Source organism: Morone saxatilis, unplaced genomic scaffold, assembly GCF_004916995.1.
Source record: "Morone saxatilis isolate NCDOM2014 unplaced genomic scaffold, NCSU_SB_2.0 Contig11, whole genome shotgun sequence".
Lineage (NCBI taxonomy): Eukaryota > Metazoa > Chordata > Actinopteri > Moronidae > Morone > Morone saxatilis.
Genome location: NW_023339663.1, coordinates 16,957,000 through 16,979,045, shown reverse-complemented (window position 1 = coordinate 16,979,045; position 22,046 = coordinate 16,957,000). Strand labels below are relative to the sequence as shown.

Genomic DNA, 22,046 nt, shown 5'->3' with positions numbered 1-22,046 from the left:
ACCACCCCAATATCTACCCCTACTCCCACCTCTTCCCTAGTCTTCCCTTACTCTCCTCCACCCCACCCACCTGCCTTCCTGTGCAGAGACCTTCACTGTTCAATCATCTCTACTGGATTTATATATAAGATATGTTATGAGGGGTCTTGGTAAATTATAGGAACCTATCTTATAGAGTGTATCGTATCCTCTCCATATGGAATGTGTTAGTCAGGTCCTCTAGCCACATCTTAGGAGTGGTTGTGTTTTTCCATACCATGAGAATGAATTTCTTTGCCATTATGAGGCAGTAAGACAGAAAACGCTGCTGTGCTGTGTTTAGCTTTCTGAATGTGTCAGATATACCAATGATGATAAGCTGCAGCTCTGGCTTAATCAGAAATCCATAACCTTAGACATAATGTTGTGGATATCAGTCCAAAAAGACAGAACCTTGGGGCAATGAACAAAACTATGGAGGAGGGATGCTACTGAAGTTTGACATTTATTGCACATAGGTGACACCTCTGGGTATATGGGCTGGAGTTTTTTTCAGAGTAATGGAGCCTGCCTAAAATTTTAAATTGGATGAGAGGTGTCTTGCTTTATTCGGTAAGGTATTTATGTTCTTAAGGCTCTCTTCCCATAGATCCTCTGGGACTGATATGCCAAATTCCTTTTACCACTTTGAGGGGGGAAAAGACAAAGCAATGAAGTCAACACTTAACACTTATTATTTAATTAGTCACCTAGACAACCATTTGGTATGCTTTTTTAATTCCTTTGTGTGTGTCTCTGTGTTCGTGTCTTCTTTAAGACTCTTGAGTGATCACACACACACACACACCGCACCCACACCGAGAGTTCAGTCCAAGTATGTCAAATGTGTTGCCTCCTCTCAGCACTCATTGGTAGGAATGTTTGTCTTTGTCCTCAGTCTGTTGGTTCAGAGTATTCTTCACCTAGTCTGTTAGTAAATAGCTGTGGCCTTGGAGACAGCTGCACAGCGCGCGTTCCTAGCTTGGCCATTTCCTCGGACCCGTGCTATCCTGCTCAGTCTGAGCCAGCGACGGCACGCAGTGTGCAGTTCTCTTAGAGTGAGAGTGCACAGCACATCCCAGTCAGTCCTCCTCCTCCTACTCTCTCTCTCTCTGTCATTTGCACCAGGATGGATCTACCCTAACCGAAGTCTACTTCAGCAGTTGGCAAGTTGGACTCTCATTTAGAAGTGCAACGGGAGCTGAAGGTTTCTTCTGTAACCCCCCCCCCCCCCCCCACGGGAGCTGAAGGTTTCTTCTGTAACCCCCCCCCCACCCCCCCTCCGGACAAGACTCCCTTCATCTCCGCGCATCAACTTGGCTGTCGGAAATCCACACGATGACAGCAACCGGGCAACATCCACGCGTTATTCTGCTAGTCTGCTTCATCTCCACCGCAGCGTGCAATATGTTTGCATTCACCGAGGAGCCCATCGACAGAGTCGGGAAGTCAGACGGGTATTGTAGTCGGATATTACGGGCTCAGAGCAATCGGAAGGAGGTCAACACCGAGTTTCGCCTCCGCGTTGAGGGAGACCCGGAGAGCTATCAGCCAGGCAGCACATACAGAGGTTGGTGTTTATCCGCGAGATTTACGCACACTGCGCTTGTTGGCACTATGTGCGCATTGTCAAATAAACACTAATTTACGGTCAGTAGGCTATGCAAACTAAGCCAAATGTGTTTCTACAGAGTCTACTTTTGATGAGCGCAAGTCTATATGCCCTGAAAGTAAACTATATTTGATTAGTAAAGAGATGACCCTTCATCACAATAGGGAAATATGCATTTGGACCAAAAGCCTAAGGTGACAACAGTTTACTTTTAACCTAATGTCAACACCCGTGACAGAACCCCTTAAAATTTAATAAAGTTTATATAAAGCTGAATCACTTTGCGACCTCTTTCATGCTTTTTACTATTCTCTCTCAAAGTTAAAACAGATTTAAAAACAGCCAGCAGTCCCTGATTTTATTGCTTTTGTCTGAAGTGAAAGTTATTTGGTGCTGTTAATGGGCATGTGCCATCTGCCCTGTGAATCTCAAAGGCTCATGCAGTTTCATTTTATCCAAAGAGAATTTCTTAATTAGCTTGAAATGGGGAGTTGGAAAATTAAAACCATCTATACTAGAAATTAGACATGTTTAAGTCAAAAGGATTCTCCTAAGATTCAGATAAATTTGTACAGGAAATACATTTTTCCTCATAGTAAATGAACACCCTTTTATGTTCTGCTAGATTGAAAAATGCATAAAGAAATGCTAAAGATCTCGTGAAAATACTGCCAGGCTGACACTGTAGCATTATAATTACTGTAACCTGAACTACTTTCTCAAAAATAGTTGCATAAAAAATAATTAAATTTATATCAGAATATATTCCACTAGTCTGACACAATATTACTTCTGCATGAAACACTACTCAGGCAGGTAGGTCATTAATCCCACTATAGTCTTGTATATGGGAGTGAGGATTGCAGTCAGTTGATGCTTGTTGTCACTCTTGTTTGCTTCCATCCAGTGACTCTGATTGCATCCAGTCCCTCCTACTTCAGAGGGTTCACCCTTATTGCCCTGAAGGAGGGTACAGAAGGAGACAGGGATGAGGACTACATTGGAAATTTCCAGGTAAGGAAGCAGCAAATTATATGACTGCTTGTACAATCAGAAAATTATCGCATTACAGAGCAATTACATTGGTATACATGGTAATTATATTAACTCTTTCACTGTAAAGTCCATCCTTCATATCAGCAATACAGTACATTTCAATTTAAGACTCACAAACCAACACAGTTAACCACACCTGGCCTAACTGTAATGTCACTCTTACACAAGCACTGCATAGTGTGTGAAAAGAGAGAAAAAATAGATCTTACTGTAGATGGGGGGATGGGGGTCTTGACAGATTTTCTCTTGCACACAGCCTTCCTGTCTTCACATGTCAAAGTGTGATTATTCTCACCTCACCTCCTCTAATAGGCTTGATATAGCATATGAAAAGAGCATACTCTCAGCTCAGCTCAGCTCCATGTAGCTTTGCTTTGCCAGGCCATGAAAGTAGACGTGCGTGGAATATGAGTAATTATGTGTGTGTGTGTGTGTGTGTGTGTGTGTACAAGCAGGCATACAGCTCACATATGTAGGAAGTGTACCTTTTGGTGTAGTTGGAAGGCTGATAAGCATTTTGGTCCAGCTGCAGTACTGTAGGAAGCAGGGCGAGAACGGAGTGGGGCCCAGAGTGCGAAAGGAAGAGAGAAAAGGCAAGTAAGCTGGTGTACTTACGCATAAGTGATAATGGCCACATATGTGAGGCCCTTTGTAATTATAATGCTGTGTGAGGAGTCAAGTGGTAGAGAGAGCGAGAAGATCGGTTGATGGGGTATGTGGGTATAATAATCATTCACTGTAATATAATACAATAATGATAAATAATAATAAAATAATGTAATACAATGATAAAAAAAAAACATTTCTAGAATGTATAATGCTAATGTAGTGTCCTTAGATGCAATTAACAAACATTCACAGTGTAGAACTACATTTTAAGTTGTAATATTACATGAAACTTTAATGTAAGATTACAATCATAAGCTTTAAATGAATTCTTCTTTAATGGTACTTGTTCTGTTCTCATGCCTTTTACCTTACTATGTCCTGCCAATGTGCAGTTCATCCAAAGTCAAGGTTGTAGTGTTAAGAAATTTAGAGGGCTTACAGTGCATTAGATGACATCCTTTTTTGAAATTATTTGAAAAGAACTGAGCAACTGAGGAATTGGTTTTAGCTGTATAAAGTACGCAAATGTTAGGGAAATACTGGCTGTAGTTCACAACAGCAAAGCCAGTTTACCATGACACAGTGTATTTATAATAAGCAAATGTAATGCATATTCAGTAAGTACCCAGTTTTAACCTAAACTAAAATTCCCAGTTCTGCCCAGATCTTGCAGTAATATGCTTTCTTAGAACAGACCTTGTAAAAAAGCAGTTGTTAAAGGGGTTTAACAGCATGTGTGGTATTCTTATTTTCATATTTTTGTGAACCTGTCGGTTTCAGTCGCTTCCCACATAAAACCCTATTATATTATTGAACCTGTAGTACAATGCATGGGGAGGTTTGCACAGCAGTCCTTAGGCTGTTCTGATCACAGTTACTGCCATGCTGTGGCACTCTCTGTGAACCTGAGCCTTAAATATGGGGCGGCATGAAAAAAACAGGAACATTTTATTTTTGTCCTGTGTGCACCTCACATCTCATTACCCAGCGTTAACACTGGCAAGGTTTATTCAGTTTTATTTGTCCTTGCAATTGATTTCATGCTGTTGTTATTTAGTGCCTGCCTTGAGCGTGCTTCTCAGCCATGTGTGGCATGGTTTGACAGGGTGCTAAACGTCAGGGGTAAAGAGGGGGAATTGCTACATCATTTGGTCACGTTCAGTCTCTTTGCTCCACAGATGGATAAGTGTGGAGTACACAGAGAACGATAGATGTGATAGATAGATGTGTGACCATAGCCTTTAAGTGTTGGTATCAAAAGTCAAAATGTCAAAACTGGGACCTGCCTTTGATTAGACTCCTGCTACATTTCAAGAAGTTGAAGGTCTCTTTCATAGCTGCAGATGACCACCTGTCTTGTTACGTGACGGCGCAGTAAAAATCAACTGCTGTCCAAAGAGCTATCCCTCTATCATCACCTGCTGAGTTAGTCTTTCATGTTTTTTGTCTTTTATGTCAAAACACACACACACACACATACACACACACACACTCACACACACACACTATTCCTTCATTCTGAAAGACCCCTGGGTGGGCCGGCCTCCAGGCATTGAGAGAAAAAGAAAGAGAAAAGAAGCTGCAACAGAAGACGTCAGGCTTTATTTAACATACAGCTCATTTGAAATCTGCTGGTGTGCCCCATCCCAGCCGTCTCAGGACAGCTCCCGACTTGATGAAAAGCACTTTTATTGAGCTTTCTGGGAAGGTCAGCTGCCACCGTGTGTGTGTGTGTTTGTTGGCAAGAGTGTAAACCAGTGGGCAATGCTGGCGATGTGTGATGAGACATTACCTCTCAGCAGGGTGAGATGATAGAACAAGAAAAGGCAAATTGAGGGGTGAAATTGGTGCCACTTTGATTGCAGAACATATGACATAATTGTAGACATAGGTATATGGGTACATTATCATCACATAATAATTCCACAAGAACTTTCTGATATTAGAGCAACAGAGATGGTTGACGCATAACCTCCGTGCAAATTGCCGTTTGCATTCACTTTTCTGAAGTCAAAAGTCATTTTAGATTGATGTCGAATGTTATTGTTTGGGTCTGACCAGCAGCTGCTGTAGAGAAACCAGAATCACAACTCATTTATTTTTCTTTTCCTAACTCTCACCAAGTCCAGTCAGGACAGCCCAGGATGCCTGTTAGAAACCATGGGAACATAGAGGGGGGTTGGTGTAATCCGTCAGTCTGAGATAGGCTGCGCGCACACACACACACACAGCTCCCAGGCTCTCCTTCTCTCTCCTTCTCACTCCATCTCTCCCTCTCTCACGGACTCTAACTCACACACACTCGCACACACAGAGGCATGCACGTCCACACACAATCCACTTTCAGAGGGAACTCATTCATAACATGGCACGACAAAGGAAATTCTCTGCTGACAGCTTTATGGAGTGAGAAAGTTCCTCGTCTTTACTGCCTTGATGTCACTTCCTATCAAACAGATCCTCTGTCCCTGGGCAGTGAATATTAGCTCGCTGGCGGCGCTCCCTCATGCAACCCACTCTACTAATTTCCTGTCCAGTTAGAATCAATGAGATGCTTAGTGTCTCAGGTGTGCACCTGTGTAGAGAGGGCAGCATGCATTTGGACTTTTTTTGGACTTGGACATTTGACCCAAAGAGTCTGGGTACCCCTCTAATGCTTTCTGCAGTGATAGTGTCATGGGTGTTAACTCTCTGATTGATCTAAGTATTGATTAAATTGAATTCAATTTACTTTATTTTACCAGGATAATCCATTCTAGTATCTAGTATGGCTTTTTCCACTGAGACGGCTACCTTTCAGCTCCAGGTAGATGCCAACTTGAGCCCACTAAGCTGACATATATATTGAAAGTGGAAGAAGAGTGCAATGTGTCACCCATTCACTAGACTGGATTAATTGCTTCGCTGTTTGGTGTCAAATGCCTTAACCAGCTTTTTTGTACTCTAACACACAATGATAAATTTTCACAATGAGGAAAATCGCAATATCCAGCCACAAGTATCAAACCAACAAATATCCTAGCCCTTTCATTCTGACATGGTAGTTCCCAGCCTCTCTGGCTTGTGACCCCTTGAAAAGAAGCTGTGCAGGTTAAATGTATTTATGAGTTGTGAGCAGTTCCACCAAAGAGTGACTTTCCCTCTATACCTGGGAGACAGTTTTTTTCTTCTCTCGTCTCATGTTAATCATATCTCAAATTTGTTTGGTGACCAATTGAACCTCATGATTCTTTCACGCTGGTGTGCATGTGAGAGGGTTCTGTTTAGTTCAAACTAATAACTGCTAAAGTCAGATGTGGTTCCTAGGTAAGCTTCAAACCGCAAAGGAAGACTTCTGGCATGATTTATTTCTAGTGAGTAAATCCCTTGATATGTCCTGAAAATGTCAAATGGATGTCAATTTCAGATGCTAGTTATGTTTATAGGTGCTTGAGCTGACAGTAGGTGAGGAAATTAATGCGAAATGCTCCAAAACCTAATGAATAAAATCACATGCAGATGTTTTAAGTGACAGTTGTCTTAGGAGATTTTTATTCATCACTAATCTCTTTGTGTGTGTGTGTGCTTTACAGATAATTGATGAGGAGGAAACACAGTTCATGACCAACTGCCCTCCTGCAGTGACAGAGAGCACTCCTCGCAGACGCACCAGCATCCAGGTGTTTTGGACTGCGCCCCCTAGTGGTTCCGGCTGTCTCCTCCTTAAGTATGCTTCTTGTGTTTTTGTCAATGTGAATTTATTATGATTATTTGATAGCAGATTCATATCATTTACATCAATGAAGATAGATTAAATAATAGAAACACTGTATAATTAAATACAGTTCAACATTATCACAAGCTACATCCTCCAAAATGAGGTTGTGAAATCACCACCTCTCTAATACAGTTTCAACAAAAAATGATAACTTTAAATCCCTTTTAAATACATGCTTTTCAAGATTGGTCATACAGACTTAAATCAAGTTTTAATCATTTAATATTTAGTTGTTGTATAATGGGATTGTGAGCTGTGAGCATAGTATATCAAGTCCAAATGTAAAGTAACTGTTTCATTACATTCCTTCCCCCAGGCTAAGCAGAGTTACATGCAGAACGTCTCGTGAAATTTTCATTCCCACTTGGCTTCATAAACTATTCATTACCTTTATTAGTTATACGGCTGATTGACACCAATCAATTCTGATGTTGTGTGTCCTCTGGGCTTTCTTGGGTATAGAAGTGTAGTCATGTTCAGCTGAAGACATATCATTGCAGAAATTTGTTTATTAATCCAGTACTGTGGGAAAATACAGGCGGTGGAAATATAGTGAGGGACTGTGTCTCACAAGGCCTTCTGATCAATGCATTATTTAACTGTTTATGTACAGTACTTAGCCAGTAGTCGGTTTCTCTGCTTCCTTGTCTATACCTCTGTTTTTTTAAGTGATGATACAAAGGTTGCATTTCTCAGTAATGCATGTTATTAGTTTCCCTTTTCTATCTCTCTTTTCTATGTCCCATTTCCCCTGTCCTCATCTTCCTGGAGTATCTTCATGACCTCCCTGAGCTTTCATATACTCTCTTATATTGGTGCGACTGCTCTCTCAGCTCCTCACTCCCTCCTCCTGACTTCTTATCTGTCTCCTCTTTGTTTTCATCTTCACTGTGGTGTTGTCATAGTTTCTCAGAGAAGGTCATGGTGCATGGCATTTTTGCTCTCCTCACAGAGATTGGTGTTATGATGGCACAATTGAATTCAGTTAAGCACATGGAAAGAGGAAAAAGTGTGACAGAGCGTACAGTCTAGAAGGAGATACTTGAAAGTGCAGAGATGTGGATGTAATACCAGGACGCACACAATAGGGGAGGGAGGGAGAAGCCTATAGTTCAAAAGAGATGCTTCTCAAAATAATGATTGAGGCTGGGAGTTGGTACTTGCCACTGTTCTTCTTCCTACCTATGAGTTATAAAGATGACAAGGTTTTTGTCTGCTTCTGTGCTGCAACACAACAAAAGTCTAAATAAAATATAATTGATTGAGGAGGTACAACTCCTGTAACTGACAAGTGCAGGCCTTTTTTGTCTGAAAACTGTTAGGTAGAGACACCCTTGTACACTATGGCTGTGTAATCATATAGCCCATCCGCAGAGAAACATGGGCACATAAACACATAGTTAGTGTAGTCAACAAACATGCTCTGAAAGAAACAACATAATAATGTGAAATTATATTATAGATTAGCACATAGAGGACATTTTCATTACCGCCACAGGCAGGGTAAATGTTTGTTTTTAATTTCATTTCATATCCCCAAAGAGTTCTGTCACTGCCCGTCTGTCTGCCTGCCTCCCTGCCTGTCTGTAAAATATCATGGTTATTTAAAAAAAAAAAAAAAAAAGACATCTGGCCATGAAATTAGAAGTATGTGTGTGTGTGTGTGTGTGTGTGTGTGTGTGGCATGTGTGTGTATGTGTGTTTCTGTTAGAAATCTCCTGTGACTCAAATTGTTCTTGCTCCTCCCGAGTGGTTTGCTGCAGTATAATTGATGGGCAGTTGCTGTCTTTTAGATGGAAAGACTGAGCTTGGTGGTTTGGTTTTGTCCTGGTCTGTGATGATAGGGTCAGGCAGGGATGCTTATTCAAACTTCTGAACTCAGATCACTGACTTTGAAAGTTTTACCATGCAATCCAGTTATTTTTGGCTTTCTTATTTGAGAATCAGATCACACCAAGTTTCCTCCACTGTATCTCTGTTGGAATCCTGCTCTTCTTTTGAGAAAATGTATTCTAAAAATTGAAAGTTTGCTGGGTGTTGTTTAACTGACCCTGCGCTACGAAAAATCTTTTTTTTTTTTTTGCAGACTTCAGTGGTTATATCACCTTCCCGCAGTGATACAGACACTTATTTAGGGTGTGTTCAGTACACTTTGACATCACTGCTGGGTGAGGTTACAGATGCAGCAGCGCAAACTCCTGACAACACCCAGTGATGCTGGGTGTGGTCAGAGGGTTCGATATCAAATTCAAATCCAGTAAGGACATCTGCTTATTAATCTGATTACTTTCGAATCCCTTATCAGATTTAATTAAGTTAAGCTTTCTTTTATTGACTTAAAAATACTTTTAAAATGTATTATAAATTATAAGTTAATATAAATCCATTTAGTTACAATTAAGAAATTCAAATATTAAAAAGTCTTAAATGGCATTTTCAAAGTATCACATGTGGTAGCTTGTTTTCAATATGTATATTTGTCCAAAGAGGACAAGAGGTTGTTTGCTAAAGTTTGCGTGAATTTAATCACTGTGTAGGCACGTAGTGGGATTCTGTGTGGTTTATTTATGAAATTCGATGGCAAAAAGGACAACATTTAGCGCACTCACTGACCCACTGACTGACGGCTGCTTGATAACTGTAGGCACTGTTCCTACCCACCACTGCGTGAGTGAAGTCTAATTTTATTTTTGTAGCCCAAAATCACATATAACAATTAACCTAAGGGAGCTTTACAATCTGTACAGCATTCAACACCCTCTGTCTTTACACCCTGAAGCTATCGTCTGTTTTTATTAGTGAACAAGATGGTGTGTATAGCTCTTGTGTATTACTGATATTACTCTTTCTAATAAACCTTACATTTGGTTAGTCACTCAATTTATGCTCTTGTGCTTTGATCCCAACCCGCCTATCTGAATTAAGTTGCATTGCTACAGTGGTTCAAGGAGTTATCTCAAGCTAAGACTGTCAGTTCCAGAACCGGCTCTGGTCAGAGGCACAACAGACATAATCCAGCTTCAATTCATTCAATTCAAATTCCACCTGAAGAACTCAGTGAAAGGGTTGTATTTGAGCCTTGTGTTCCCACTTATTACCTGTTTGTAGTAGCCTTTTCTACTGCTGTTTGATTGATAATGGTAGATGATTGTCACTCATCTACCATTTAAAAACCCATCTTTGTTCCCCTAATTTTTATCCAAACTGTTCTTTACATAGTGCCAGAGCTAACCGTCAAACTTACCTCACAGCAATGTTCAACTTTATGTCTAATTGGATTGAAAATAATTGGCTTCCATTCTGCTCAACTTAATGATAAAATCAAACATGACCTGCAATTGTCCGATGTGGAAGTGAAACTCTAGTCAGGAGCTATTGTCACAACTGAATCCTTGTGGTTGGCTACATTCTGGTTATTCCACAGATCCATAGTAAATCACATCAAAATATAATCCGTATATTGCAGTCACCATTGAAGTTGCCTCTATCTTTTATCTTTCTATTTGTAGGTAGGAAGCAATGTATTTTTCACATCCCTCTGATGTGCAATATGTTGGGGTTGTTCTGATGGGCTGTCTGAGTGAGACAGTGCATCAGTGATCAGATGAATGTCACAACCACGTGCAGCCGTCAGAACCTGTTTATCTCCTTCAGCACACTGATAGGACAGATCAAGGAGGACTCTGACAGGACACTGTTGTCAAGCAGAACCATAGATGTTAAATGTAAATGCATTTGCTTTTGTGCAGCGGATTTATGTATTGTCTCTTAGTTGTTTCTTTTTTTTAAGTTCTGGTTGTAGCAGCAGCAGCAGCAGATAGAAGAAAATGAAATAATTTAATATCTGGTTATAGCAGAAGAATAATAAAATTTGAATTTATTTTCTTATTTTACACATTTGTTGGTCATGCAGACATAGCCATAAAAGACACAATCTATTGTTCTCTTTTCTTTTTCTTTTCTATTTTTCTCTTTTTTCTCTCTCTCTCTCTTCTTTCTCTCTTTTTGTTAAGCTCTCACACATATATACATACTCCCACTCTCACCTCCCCACACACACATTCAAGTCAGTGCACTTTTGGGGTGATTGGGATCGGTGGTGGTGTGTGTGGATCCAGCAAAGTGAGATAGAATTTAAATTGGATGTTAAATAAGCATTACTCTGCTTGATTGTCTGGCCAGCCTTGGAAAGTGGGCAAGCAGTGAGGCAGAATGTGCTCCTCTCTCTCAGGGAGATATGTGAAATTGGGGTGATTGAATTAAAGCGTGAACAATTAAGATGTGCTGGTGGTGCCATTTACCTTGAACCATTTCATCCACGTTATGAAAGGCTGTTTTGGCCATAACTCATACTTACTCTCTGACATCCTAATCCCACATATATACCAGTATACCCTCTATAGCAGTGGTCTCCAACCTTTTTGAGCGTGAGAGCTACCTAAAGGGATAAAATTGTTGTGAAGGCTACTTTGTTATACTTGATGATTTAAATGGATGCTTTCAGTAGAGGAACATAGCAGTGTGTTATTTCATCTTTAGTCATTTGGAAGTGGAAGTAATGTTCTCTGGTTGTAGTATTAACACTGAAGGCTCTTATGACGAATCTACTCTTATGAACTGATCAGTCAATTTACTCAACTCACCTAATAGAGGTATGTAATGTAATTAAAATGTAAAAGTGTAACTTGACAAGAATGTTGGCAAGGCCTTAGGCCACCATTTATGACACAGATAATGAATGCCAAATGCAAAAGGACAGAATGGGGAAGCATGGTTACAACTCATAACATGTAATAAAGACTAGACACAATATATGTTTTTAATGAAAGGAAAATCAGTAATGTAGTTAAATGTTTTGACACAATGGAACACAAGTAGACTTTGTTTGAATATATATAAATATATATACATATTTAAGATGACAAAAAAATCACCTTGTAGGTGACCATGTGCATACAGGTGCTATAGAGCCCTGGTCTATAGTAAGCATGAGAGACAGAGTTGTGGTGTGTATAAGAAAGAATGATATGTTTATGTGAATAAGGGTGTGTTTGAATGAGATTATATTCTGTATTTAGAAGTACAGAGAGTACATGAGTGAAATGGTAGTGTGTCTGCGAGAGAATAGTAGTGTGTGTGAATTTGTATAATGTGTGGATATAAAGAGAGTGTAATCAGGATACAATAGTGTGTATGAGTATGTAGAGTGTAATTTATGGCCTAAATGGCCTCAGTCCATCATGTTCCTCTACTCAGTGTGCAAGCTTTGATCATCTCTGTTGTTTTTTTTTGTTTTTCAAACTTCTTTTTGTAGAAGACCTTTTGCCCTCTAACCTTGTGCTTGTATTTTTCATCAACCACTGCTTATATTAAAAAGCTAAATTAAGCTTAGAAACACTGAGAGAACAGACAGTGTCATGTAACTAGGTGTACATTCACCGTTACCGTGGAGATGTGGACTGTACAAATTGCTATCCCCAAACTAATTGATCATCATTCATAATCATGCAAGAACTACTCGTACGAGCACATTTGTAAGTAAGTGTCAAAAGGCCCATAAGTGATTTAAGAGAATTTGTGGAACTCACCAATTTTCTCTTTGTTAAAATTTTTCCCTCACAAACTAAATTTATAAGTGGTCCTGTACTATTATATGAGTCACGAATGAGTGACCATGAGTCTTCCATTTCTTTAATGGCGAAAAACACTTTCACAAGAATTAGTTTGACGCCTTAATATGAATGAATTTGATAATAAGTCAAGTCAACACTTGCTGGAATAATTTATTTTGTGTATGAAACTTGCCCACAAACAGAGGAGGCAACTTTATATGGAAATTTAGGGGTGCTGATTATTCATCTGAGAGAAAATCTAAATGCTTATATCCTCATGAACAGGTAGAATTGATGAGGCTGAAAAGATTGATTTACAACACATTTGTGCAGTTAAAGGTTTGGTGAATCTGACTTAAAACAAACTAAATGGGTTGGGTTGGTTCACAGAAGAAAGTAAGTATGAATATAAAAGGATTTTTGCATGAGGCCTATTGTTACATTACAACATGTATATCACTGCCCTTCACTGATGACTGACTGCGTGGTCCATACAAATACCCATCCACAAACTCCAAAACAAATTATTTAGGAAGTCTTTTGAAAGCCAGCTTGGAGAGATGTTTTGGGCCCATTTACACAACTGGCTCATATCAGATTAATATTTCCTTATAACTGTATGTAATTTCTTGCTGTGAGGGCCTGGTTCTGGGAACGGCACAACACAGCTTGGCTTAGTTCGATACTCCAGAATAAATCGTATCCGAACAGTCCAGCTGGATGGGACCCACCTGGATCAGACCCTACCTCAGCACCTCATTGTTGGGTTTTATCCCCATGGAAACCTTCCTGCAGCCAGGGCTGGTGTAAAAGGCTGGTGTTTGTGAGGAAGTTAGGTGCCTGGAGGCTTGTTTTCTGTTGTTGTTTTCTCAAGTCTGCTGGCCTCTGAAAAGGTTTGTTTGTGGCTGATTTACATGTCAAGGCCCCTCTTAGACCTGTGTTCCCAGTGGAACAAGCCTCTTAGACAGCTCAATCTAGAGAAGCTCCCCTCTGCCAGGCCTCACATTTTGTGGAACATTACTGGTGGCCTGTCAATCAGTTCTTATCGACACAGTGCATAACCAACAATATAGTGTGTCGGTGCGTTTCTGCATATTTTTCTCACAAAGTGGTGTAGGACCTTCCTTAAATGCACAAATTACTCTAAGTTGCTGTCTCTTTTTCAACTTTTCAGTCTCTCATTTCTATGTACGTGTATATCTTAATGCTGAGGCATTCTTTTTGTGGTCTTTGTATGAGACATTGAATGTCTCCATCTGAAAGACAGCCTGATTTAGCAATTTCCCTGTGGGCTCTGATACCTGCTTTTAGGAGTCTTCTGAAAAAAAAAAAATTATGAATATGTCTGCACCTGTTCCATCTGCCACAATCCACTGTTCAGACTGTATCAGATCTTAAAAGCCAACATTTTCCACATTTCCCGCTGTCTGTTCGTTTCTTTTTCTTTTGAAACCTCATGGCTTCTCCAAATGGTTTTCTCTTTTTCCCATTTTGACATTCACTCTTACTTTCCCCCTTTATGCCTACATTTGCACTTGGTGCTGCCCCCAACAAACTTCACTCCTGAATGCCTTCATCTCTTCTTGTGTAGGGCAAGCATTGTGCAGAAGAGGATAATCTATTTCCAGGATGAAGGCTCACTCACAAAGCGAATGTGTGAGAAAGGTAGGCTTTTTTTATTGACATGGAATACATGATTTAACATGAATTTCTTAGTCCTTCAATCTCCCTGCTGGTACTCTATTTCACTCCCTACTGATAGTCTCTTTTACTCTATTTTTTTTTTATTCTTGATATTTATGCAGGGACTTTACTCTCTGCTGTTATGTTTTGGCATGTGAATGATTGTAAATGAGTGTAACCCCTGGCTGTGCATGACATTGGATGCCACACTGAGCAACAGATCAAAAGAACTGTGCCGCACATCCTCTCGCCTCCTGTCTTCCTTCCTTCGGCTCCCTACTTTCTTAAACCATTCGTCTCCTGTATGATGGGCATCACTCTCATCTGCTCCTTATTATAATGAGCAATCTCTCTATGTCTGTCTCATGGGCTTCTGTATTTCTCTCTTTTTGGCTCTTTTACCTTTTCCTTCCCCTCCTCTAATTTCTATACAGAATCCCTGTATGGAGACACTACAGATAAACCTCTGCTTGACTGTTGTGCTTGTGGAACAGCAAAGTACAGAGTCACCTTCTATGGGAACTGGTCAGAGAAGATTCATCCCAAAGACTATCCACGTAAGCACAAACTCTGCTTATTGTCATGTCATGTCAGCTCCATCACACATTTAAACAATATCTATCTATTGTCTATATTATCTATCTTTTTACTGTCAAAAACTCACATGAAAACATCTGAACCAGTAGTGAATTGATCATGCTAATAAGTGTTTGTATTGCCTATGTAGCAAAATCCTGTTGTAATTTAGAGTACCATGTGATGGACCTCCATTGTTTTCCAATGAGCAACACAGTTTCACTGGTTTACATGTTTCTGCTTTACAATGAATTTGTAGTCTATTTTCAAAACTACATTATGTGGCCAAAATATACTCATGATCCTTTTGAATATGAATAATTGGCCTTGGTACTGAGAACTACAGACTAGGCAGCAAAGTCAAAATGCACTGAGAAATGGACTAACACATTGTTGTGTGTGGTCTTTTAAATGATTTGTTGACATTAACAAAAATACAGAATATCAGCAGCCCTATCCTTTAATCTCAATTGTAGCCCGAAAAACTCTAGGATATGTCCCTGACATGTGGGTAGTTTAGCCCCAGTACCTGGCTCTCGTGTGGGTGGTGAGCTACAGTATAGTTTTCATGTGATGTGCGCATAACCTTGAGCCACACTGTCAGGATGTGAATGGACTCAAGGATTACACTGGCTCTCTTGTCTAAATCAGGTTCTCGCCGGTCAGATCAATACACTGATTAAAGTGGAATAAGATAAACCCTGAGATCGAAAGGAGCCCTAATTTACTGTCTCATAGAGGGAATAGTTAGTATGTGACTCACTCTCACACACAGATACGCAAACACACACCTCGCAGATAGATCAACTTAAAAGAGAATAGGGCAAGCTGTGTGGTTTCTGTTTCATCCCGACTCTTACTACGCTACAGTTGGATTTCTCCTTGCACAAAGTCATATCCTAGGTAACCAGTTATTATAACACTCCACAGATTTCACTGGACCGTATTATGCACTGACTACACTACAATACAGTAAGCACATGATGATCTGTCCTGATTTGTTTTCTGATGATACTTGCCAATCAAAACCCACCATAAATTTAGCTAGAAGTAAACTTAGTTTGACTTCCTTTCTGGTGCAAGCACTCAGGCATTTTTTGTCACCTGAGATATGCCACTATGTCACATGTCATCCTTCTATTTTTAACATATGTCCTTCAAGTGCAGGAGCCTTAGACCATTGTGGTGACATACATTCTGAGACCAAAAATTCACTGTTAAACAGGCCAACAGGGCTTTTTTTTTTACTGCTGACATGATAACCTTGACAGTTCTATTTTCCTTCTCCCTTTTGTCCCTAGTCATGCAGCAGTGCATGGCTCTTCAGCCCGAGCAATTGCAGCTCGCTCGGACACTGAGTGTATATTGAGAAGGTGTATTGTCTGGTTGTCATCAAAGACTATGGGATTAGTGTTAGAGAAACAGAAATAGGGGGAGAGAGTTTAACATTCCTTTATTGACCAAATAAAGAAGTATACCATCATAGACAATTTCCTCTTACTCAACAGAAGCAATATATTGAAGTCCAGACTGAAAACATATACACCAAAACAACACCTTTTTTACCTTGACAAAATGTAAAGAATAGTTCTCTATGATTTCATATGAGGCTGATGGTGCATTCACAAACACAAGGATATTTTTCATTGCTTTGCAGTAGATAAAATTCACTTTTAACCAAACCCTCCTGTAAGCCACATCTACATGATGGTTGATCAGAAAAAAATCGAAATACCCATATCATCGTTTAACTGTCTGATCAATCTATTTTATGCACACTATAAATAAACAAATACATTATTCACAAAACAGTTATGTTTTTTTTTTTTTTCTAGCATTACCACAGTACAGTTCTGCATAATTTGTGTTGGACTTCATATCCAAAGATTCTCAGTTTATTTACAGACATCTAGCAATACACGAGCAATGTTCCAGCAGCGGGGGATGAAATCAAATCAAATAAAGTTTATTTATATAGCACATTTAAAACAACCAGAGTCCAAAGTCCAAAGTGCTGTATAAATTAAAGTGCAAGGCACATCAGTGCAAAAAGGCACATAACACCAATAAATGACAATATATGAAACCCTATATAAATATAAGGCAATAACAAATATGTGCACAAATGTAAAAACAGAGACAGAACAAGACTAAAACTAAAAACCCCTAAAGAATAAGCCGTAGAAAACATAAACATCTTGAGTTTTGGAGCTGCCACCCTAAAGGCATGATCTCTCTTACCTACCAACCTTGATTGATCGTGGAACTTTTAAAAACCTGGAGTTCGAGTAGGGGCAGAGAAGTTCTGAGATGTACAGAGGTGCCTGTGCACACTGCTGTCCAGTGTAGTCCCTAATTTGGAGAGAACATTGTTGAAGTCAAATGTCTGAAGCTGGAAAGCACAGTTTATCTCTGTCTGCATCGGCACCACAACAATCTTGTTGACCTTTTCCCAGGTGTGTCGCTACTTAATCAGGGGTTTGTTAAATGTCTCTGTTAAGTCTACTAGTATTGTTCTGAGGTCCAGCAATGCACCTTGGATCAGAGTCTTAATAACACATAGAGAGAGGTCACATATCATAACACTGCTGTTTCTCTCCCTTGCATTTTAAAACGAACATTTCCACAAATTGAAGATGGAAACCAGCCACTGACCATAAGCATTAATCCCTACCAAAAATGCAATAAAAAGGAGAGCACCGGCTTCAAGTTATACCCACCTTTGAAGTAAACTAATACTACCTCTACTTTAGGTGAAATAACCTGATGATGGATATAAAACTGCCAACTAGAGCCATAATGTCAAAGCTATTTAGTTTTGGGCAATGATTTTCTTCTTGCCAGGGTCAGACATTTATAAAAGCTTGAGGCAGAAATGGCCTTTTTCATAAGGGACCATCAGCAAAAATATTAAACACCTAACATGTTTGAAATAATCTTGACCGTCAAGACAAAATGGATTGATGTGTAAGAAAGTTGAGGAAAAGGCATCCTATATAAATAAATGTTATTCACCGGGAGCAGAAAAGCATTTAACAGCAAGAGCCCCATTAACAGCAATAAGAAAAGGGCACATTTCACTGCTGAAAACGCATTCAGATCAAGCCCTAAGAGATGATCCTGATATTGCTAGGCCGAGGCCTCAGGCAGGACATTCCAAATCCTGGTCATCATTACTTTTTAACCGAGACACTGGAAGAGTTGGAAGGCTTGTGCATGCTGGCAGTGTGAGAAAAGTTTAGAAAGATGATTGGAGGCCAATTCCTGTAAGCTTCAAAAGTAAAAATCAGTCAAATCATAGAATCTTAAAACAAATGGGCAACTAGTAAAAAGATGCAAAAAAAGTAAACGATTCTCTCAATATTCTCATTCAAAGTAAATACTTTGCTGCAGCATTTTGAAAACACTGTTGTTGTACCTCTCTTTGGTTGTAACAGAAAACAGACATTGCAGACCTCATATTGTCACGGCAAGATAAAATAAATGCATTTGTGCCATAAAAATACAGTGCCAATCTCTGTATTCCTTGCTTACTGTAAATGAATGCTCATGAATCCTGTTCCTGAAGATGGGGTCATTGTTTTAAATTAGCCAAGCAACAACAGGTTGAATATAACTGAATTTGACAATTTTATTCAGTACTAGAAGTTACAGTTGTGTAGAGTCCAATTTAATTAGTTGCCTTGGTTGATTGGACGTGTGTAATCATTTTAAGAATTGGAGAGGATGTCTTTTGTCATGGCATCAAATTATTGTACACGGAAAAAGACTAAGCACTAAATCTAATGCACAGCATCTAAGAAAAGGCTGTGAGGAGTCAAACCCAGTCAAAGAAAGTAGAAAATCTATATCAATCATAAAATCATAACCCAAACCCTAATTTTATCAAAAACTTAAGTCAGTATTTGAGACACCAGCAACTAGATATGTTTAACAATCATGTGAAGTATCTATAATGTATTAATGAGCAATGACAATAAAATATTTCAAAGCAAATATTCAGTGCAAAAGTTGGAAATTGCGAATCAAAGCTTTAGGAGGACCCTAGGCTATAAACAAATAATTATCAGGCTCTATACAACAAACCCTGATAATAGCACCTGAGAACTGTTGCTAACTCAGGAGCTCTGCTTGACTTATTAAACAGCAACTGGTCCACCTCCATGGACATTAGTCCTGTGAATAGCTGATACAATCATCATTTTGGGGATACAATTATTCTTCTAGCTATGCTTCCAAGCATTTATGTAGAATTTAGTAAAGTAACAATTTTGTAGACGTCAATGGTCATGAAACATTTCTCAAATGGTCCTATATTAGCCATGCCTGCAATGGCCTATGAAGTGCTGATTATGTTTTCAAAGTATACTATTTCAGGAATCCTGCAAACACAGAGGTTAGATTATCAGTATGATTCATCTTTGTTCAGAATCACACTGGGAATCAGCAGAAGGTAGAAAGGGTGACTTGAAAAACTGCAGAGTAAGGGCTCTATTTAGGGCATAAGGTTGAGAGATAGACCTATGACCTATTCGAATGAACTGCACCTTGACTTAATAGGTAGTATAATAGTGTTAAGACAAATGGTAAAGTTGTTCATGTAAAGGACTCTCTAACGTGGGATGACGATCATCTTTCAGCTTGAATGAGTAGCTGTTGAAAGCAACTGAAATTTATGTCTTCAAAAGACTCAAATGACTCAAGCATACATTTTATGTTGACTGGAGGCGTAAAACCACTATTGTGCTCTCAGGGTGATGTTGCTGGATGTTATTCCAGTCCATGTACTTACATACAGGGGAATGACATGTTTGACAGTAATATGAGATAATATGATAATATGTCTAGTTTCTGTGTGTTGAGGTAGATATGTAAGACCACTGAAGGTCCACAATGAGATTAAGGATACCCCAAATGACCTGTAAACATCAACAGTACTAGATGGAACAGCTGTACTCCATGCCTTAAACCTTACATAACATTGGAGGATTATGGTAGGACCTCCACTGCCTCGCAGTTAATTGTGTAAGGCTTGGGTTTGCTTTAGCCTGTGCTGTCGCCTCTGATGGATCGTCATAGATACTACCACTGCTGCATTCTCTGTATGATTACAGGTAATAGGGCAGATATAGAGCTCCACTATGCCTTTTTCCATATACCACTTGGGCACGCACACCTTTGGCCTGAGCAAGAGCAATGTAGAGAGAGACTGAAAGGATTATGAGGGAGCATAAAATTAAAGTAATACACTGTAGGTGGTTTGCAGCAATAAGAAATCATTTTTAGACTGAAACAAATCACTGTTCACAAATATGTTGCACCAGAAAAGGTGCTTGGTCTGTCAATCAACAAATTAATGTACCAATCAACTGATGCATCATCATAAGCATCTCAAGTGCCCTGTGTCCAAGTAATGAGATGTTTTGTTGTCTTATTTCACCAGGTCGTGCCAATCACTGGTCAGCCATCATTGGTGCCTCCCACTCTAAGAACTATGTACTGTGGGAATATGGTGGTTTTTCCAGTGATGGAGTTAAACAGGTGGCTGAGATGGGCTCCCCGGTCAAAATGGAGGAGGAGATCAGACAGAAGGTAAGATTCTGCAGCACTTAAAGATGACTGAAAGATGTTGCACATGTTGAATATAAAGTAGAATGGTAATGGGTCAAAATGTCCAGAAAAAACAAAACATTTTGAGAATTGATGTACACATTTTTGCAAGATACACAGTGAGGGTATTTATAAAATGCTTGTGTTTGATACAAATATTCAGCTTTATTTCTGCGAATCTTTTGTTTCAAATAAAACTGGTAAGAGATGAGTTGCATAAGCCAGCTGGCGCCTCAGAGGATGTTCCAGGGTGTGCACACCTGAGTTCAGTATGGGTTGACAGTGTTCAGTGTTGCTTTGGCATTGTTGTCGAGATTGATTAGTGCTTTCAAGCATCTATGCTATTCTTAGCCTGCCTCTACTGTGTAAACCTTACCAATACACAGGATCAGGGGGGAGTACCTCAGTAGGACCTGGTTTGGATGTTAAAAGAAAAGGTTAGAAGGAGATTTCACTGTCGGGTGTGTATTGAAATAAGGCCAAAGATACATACCGTATCTCCTAAAGAGTCAGCATTAAATTCTTGCATATCAGTTAATCTTTGATTAGATGCTTGTAATGGTCAGCAGTTGCTTTGGAAGTAGCATCTACAAAAGGTATGAAAAAATAATGAGCTGTTATTTTCATTAGTTAGTAATTGATTCCAACCAGGTTACATCTCTCTTACTACCAGGTTACGTCTCTCTTACTGCAAACTTCTCTAGTTTCACTTTAGAACTGGCTTTCACAGCATACTTTTACACATTAAGTTGTAATTTTTATGTATTTCTTGTACTCCACTTTTCATGTCCTTTCTCCTACCTCAGCCTCTCTTCTCCTTATAATTTTCACAAATAGCATGGTATATCTTTCTTATTTCCCTCTTCTGCATGGCTATCTCTCTCTCACACATAGAATAACCCGTGTTGGCAGAGCAGATGGTCCTGCAGAGTGCTTATTATTGGCTAATATTGAAGACCTGGAGTCACAGCAGATAATGAGAGCATAGTGTGAGCAATGGGGTCTCTGTGTCATTGCCGCCTTCCCACTGCTATTACAGCACACTCTTTTTTTTGTATTATTCTCATCTCTCGGCCTAGATCATTAGATGATTTTTTCTGAGCTAAGAGGTGAGAGTGAAATGGCCCTAGAGTTGATTGACTGGTACAGTTGTACAGTGCTAAAAACATCAATTTTATTAGTTATGTATGATTTAATTGCTGTGTTTGCAGTTTGCACTTTCTGGAGGGCAAGATATAAAAATTAATTTACCCACACCATCGATCAGTTATGTAAACCAAGAGGGACAGCCATCTGTTTTCTATAGGGAGGTTGAGAATTATGTACAGGACTTACAGCAGTTGGATTGAGCAGTGAACGGACCTTTTCTTATCAGCAGGAACAGTGAGATGATTTAACAGGAAGAAATTAGGCATTTTTCCTCACCACCCATGATCATATCACTACCAGGTGTGGCATGGCTCAAGCTTGTGGTTGTCGAGAATAATTGCTCAATAGTGAAGTGGGATTGGAT

General features: G+C 39.5%; 1 protein-coding gene across 1 annotated transcript in view; it reads left to right on the top strand.

The window, feature by feature from the left end:
- The first annotated feature begins 1,290 nt into the window (after positions 1–1,290).
- Positions 1,291–22,046, top strand: part of spon1a (spondin 1a) — a 58,321-nt gene continuing 37,565 nt past the window's right edge. The window contains exons 1-6 of the mRNA XM_035652060.1: positions 1,291–1,588; positions 2,538–2,644; positions 6,868–7,001; positions 14,256–14,329; positions 14,782–14,904; positions 20,367–20,515. Of these exons, the coding sequence (XP_035507953.1) occupies positions 1,357–1,588; positions 2,538–2,644; positions 6,868–7,001; positions 14,256–14,329; positions 14,782–14,904; positions 20,367–20,515 (819 nt within the window). The 5' untranslated portion in view covers positions 1,291–1,356. The remainder of the gene's footprint in view (positions 1,589–2,537; positions 2,645–6,867; positions 7,002–14,255; positions 14,330–14,781; positions 14,905–20,366; positions 20,516–22,046) is intronic.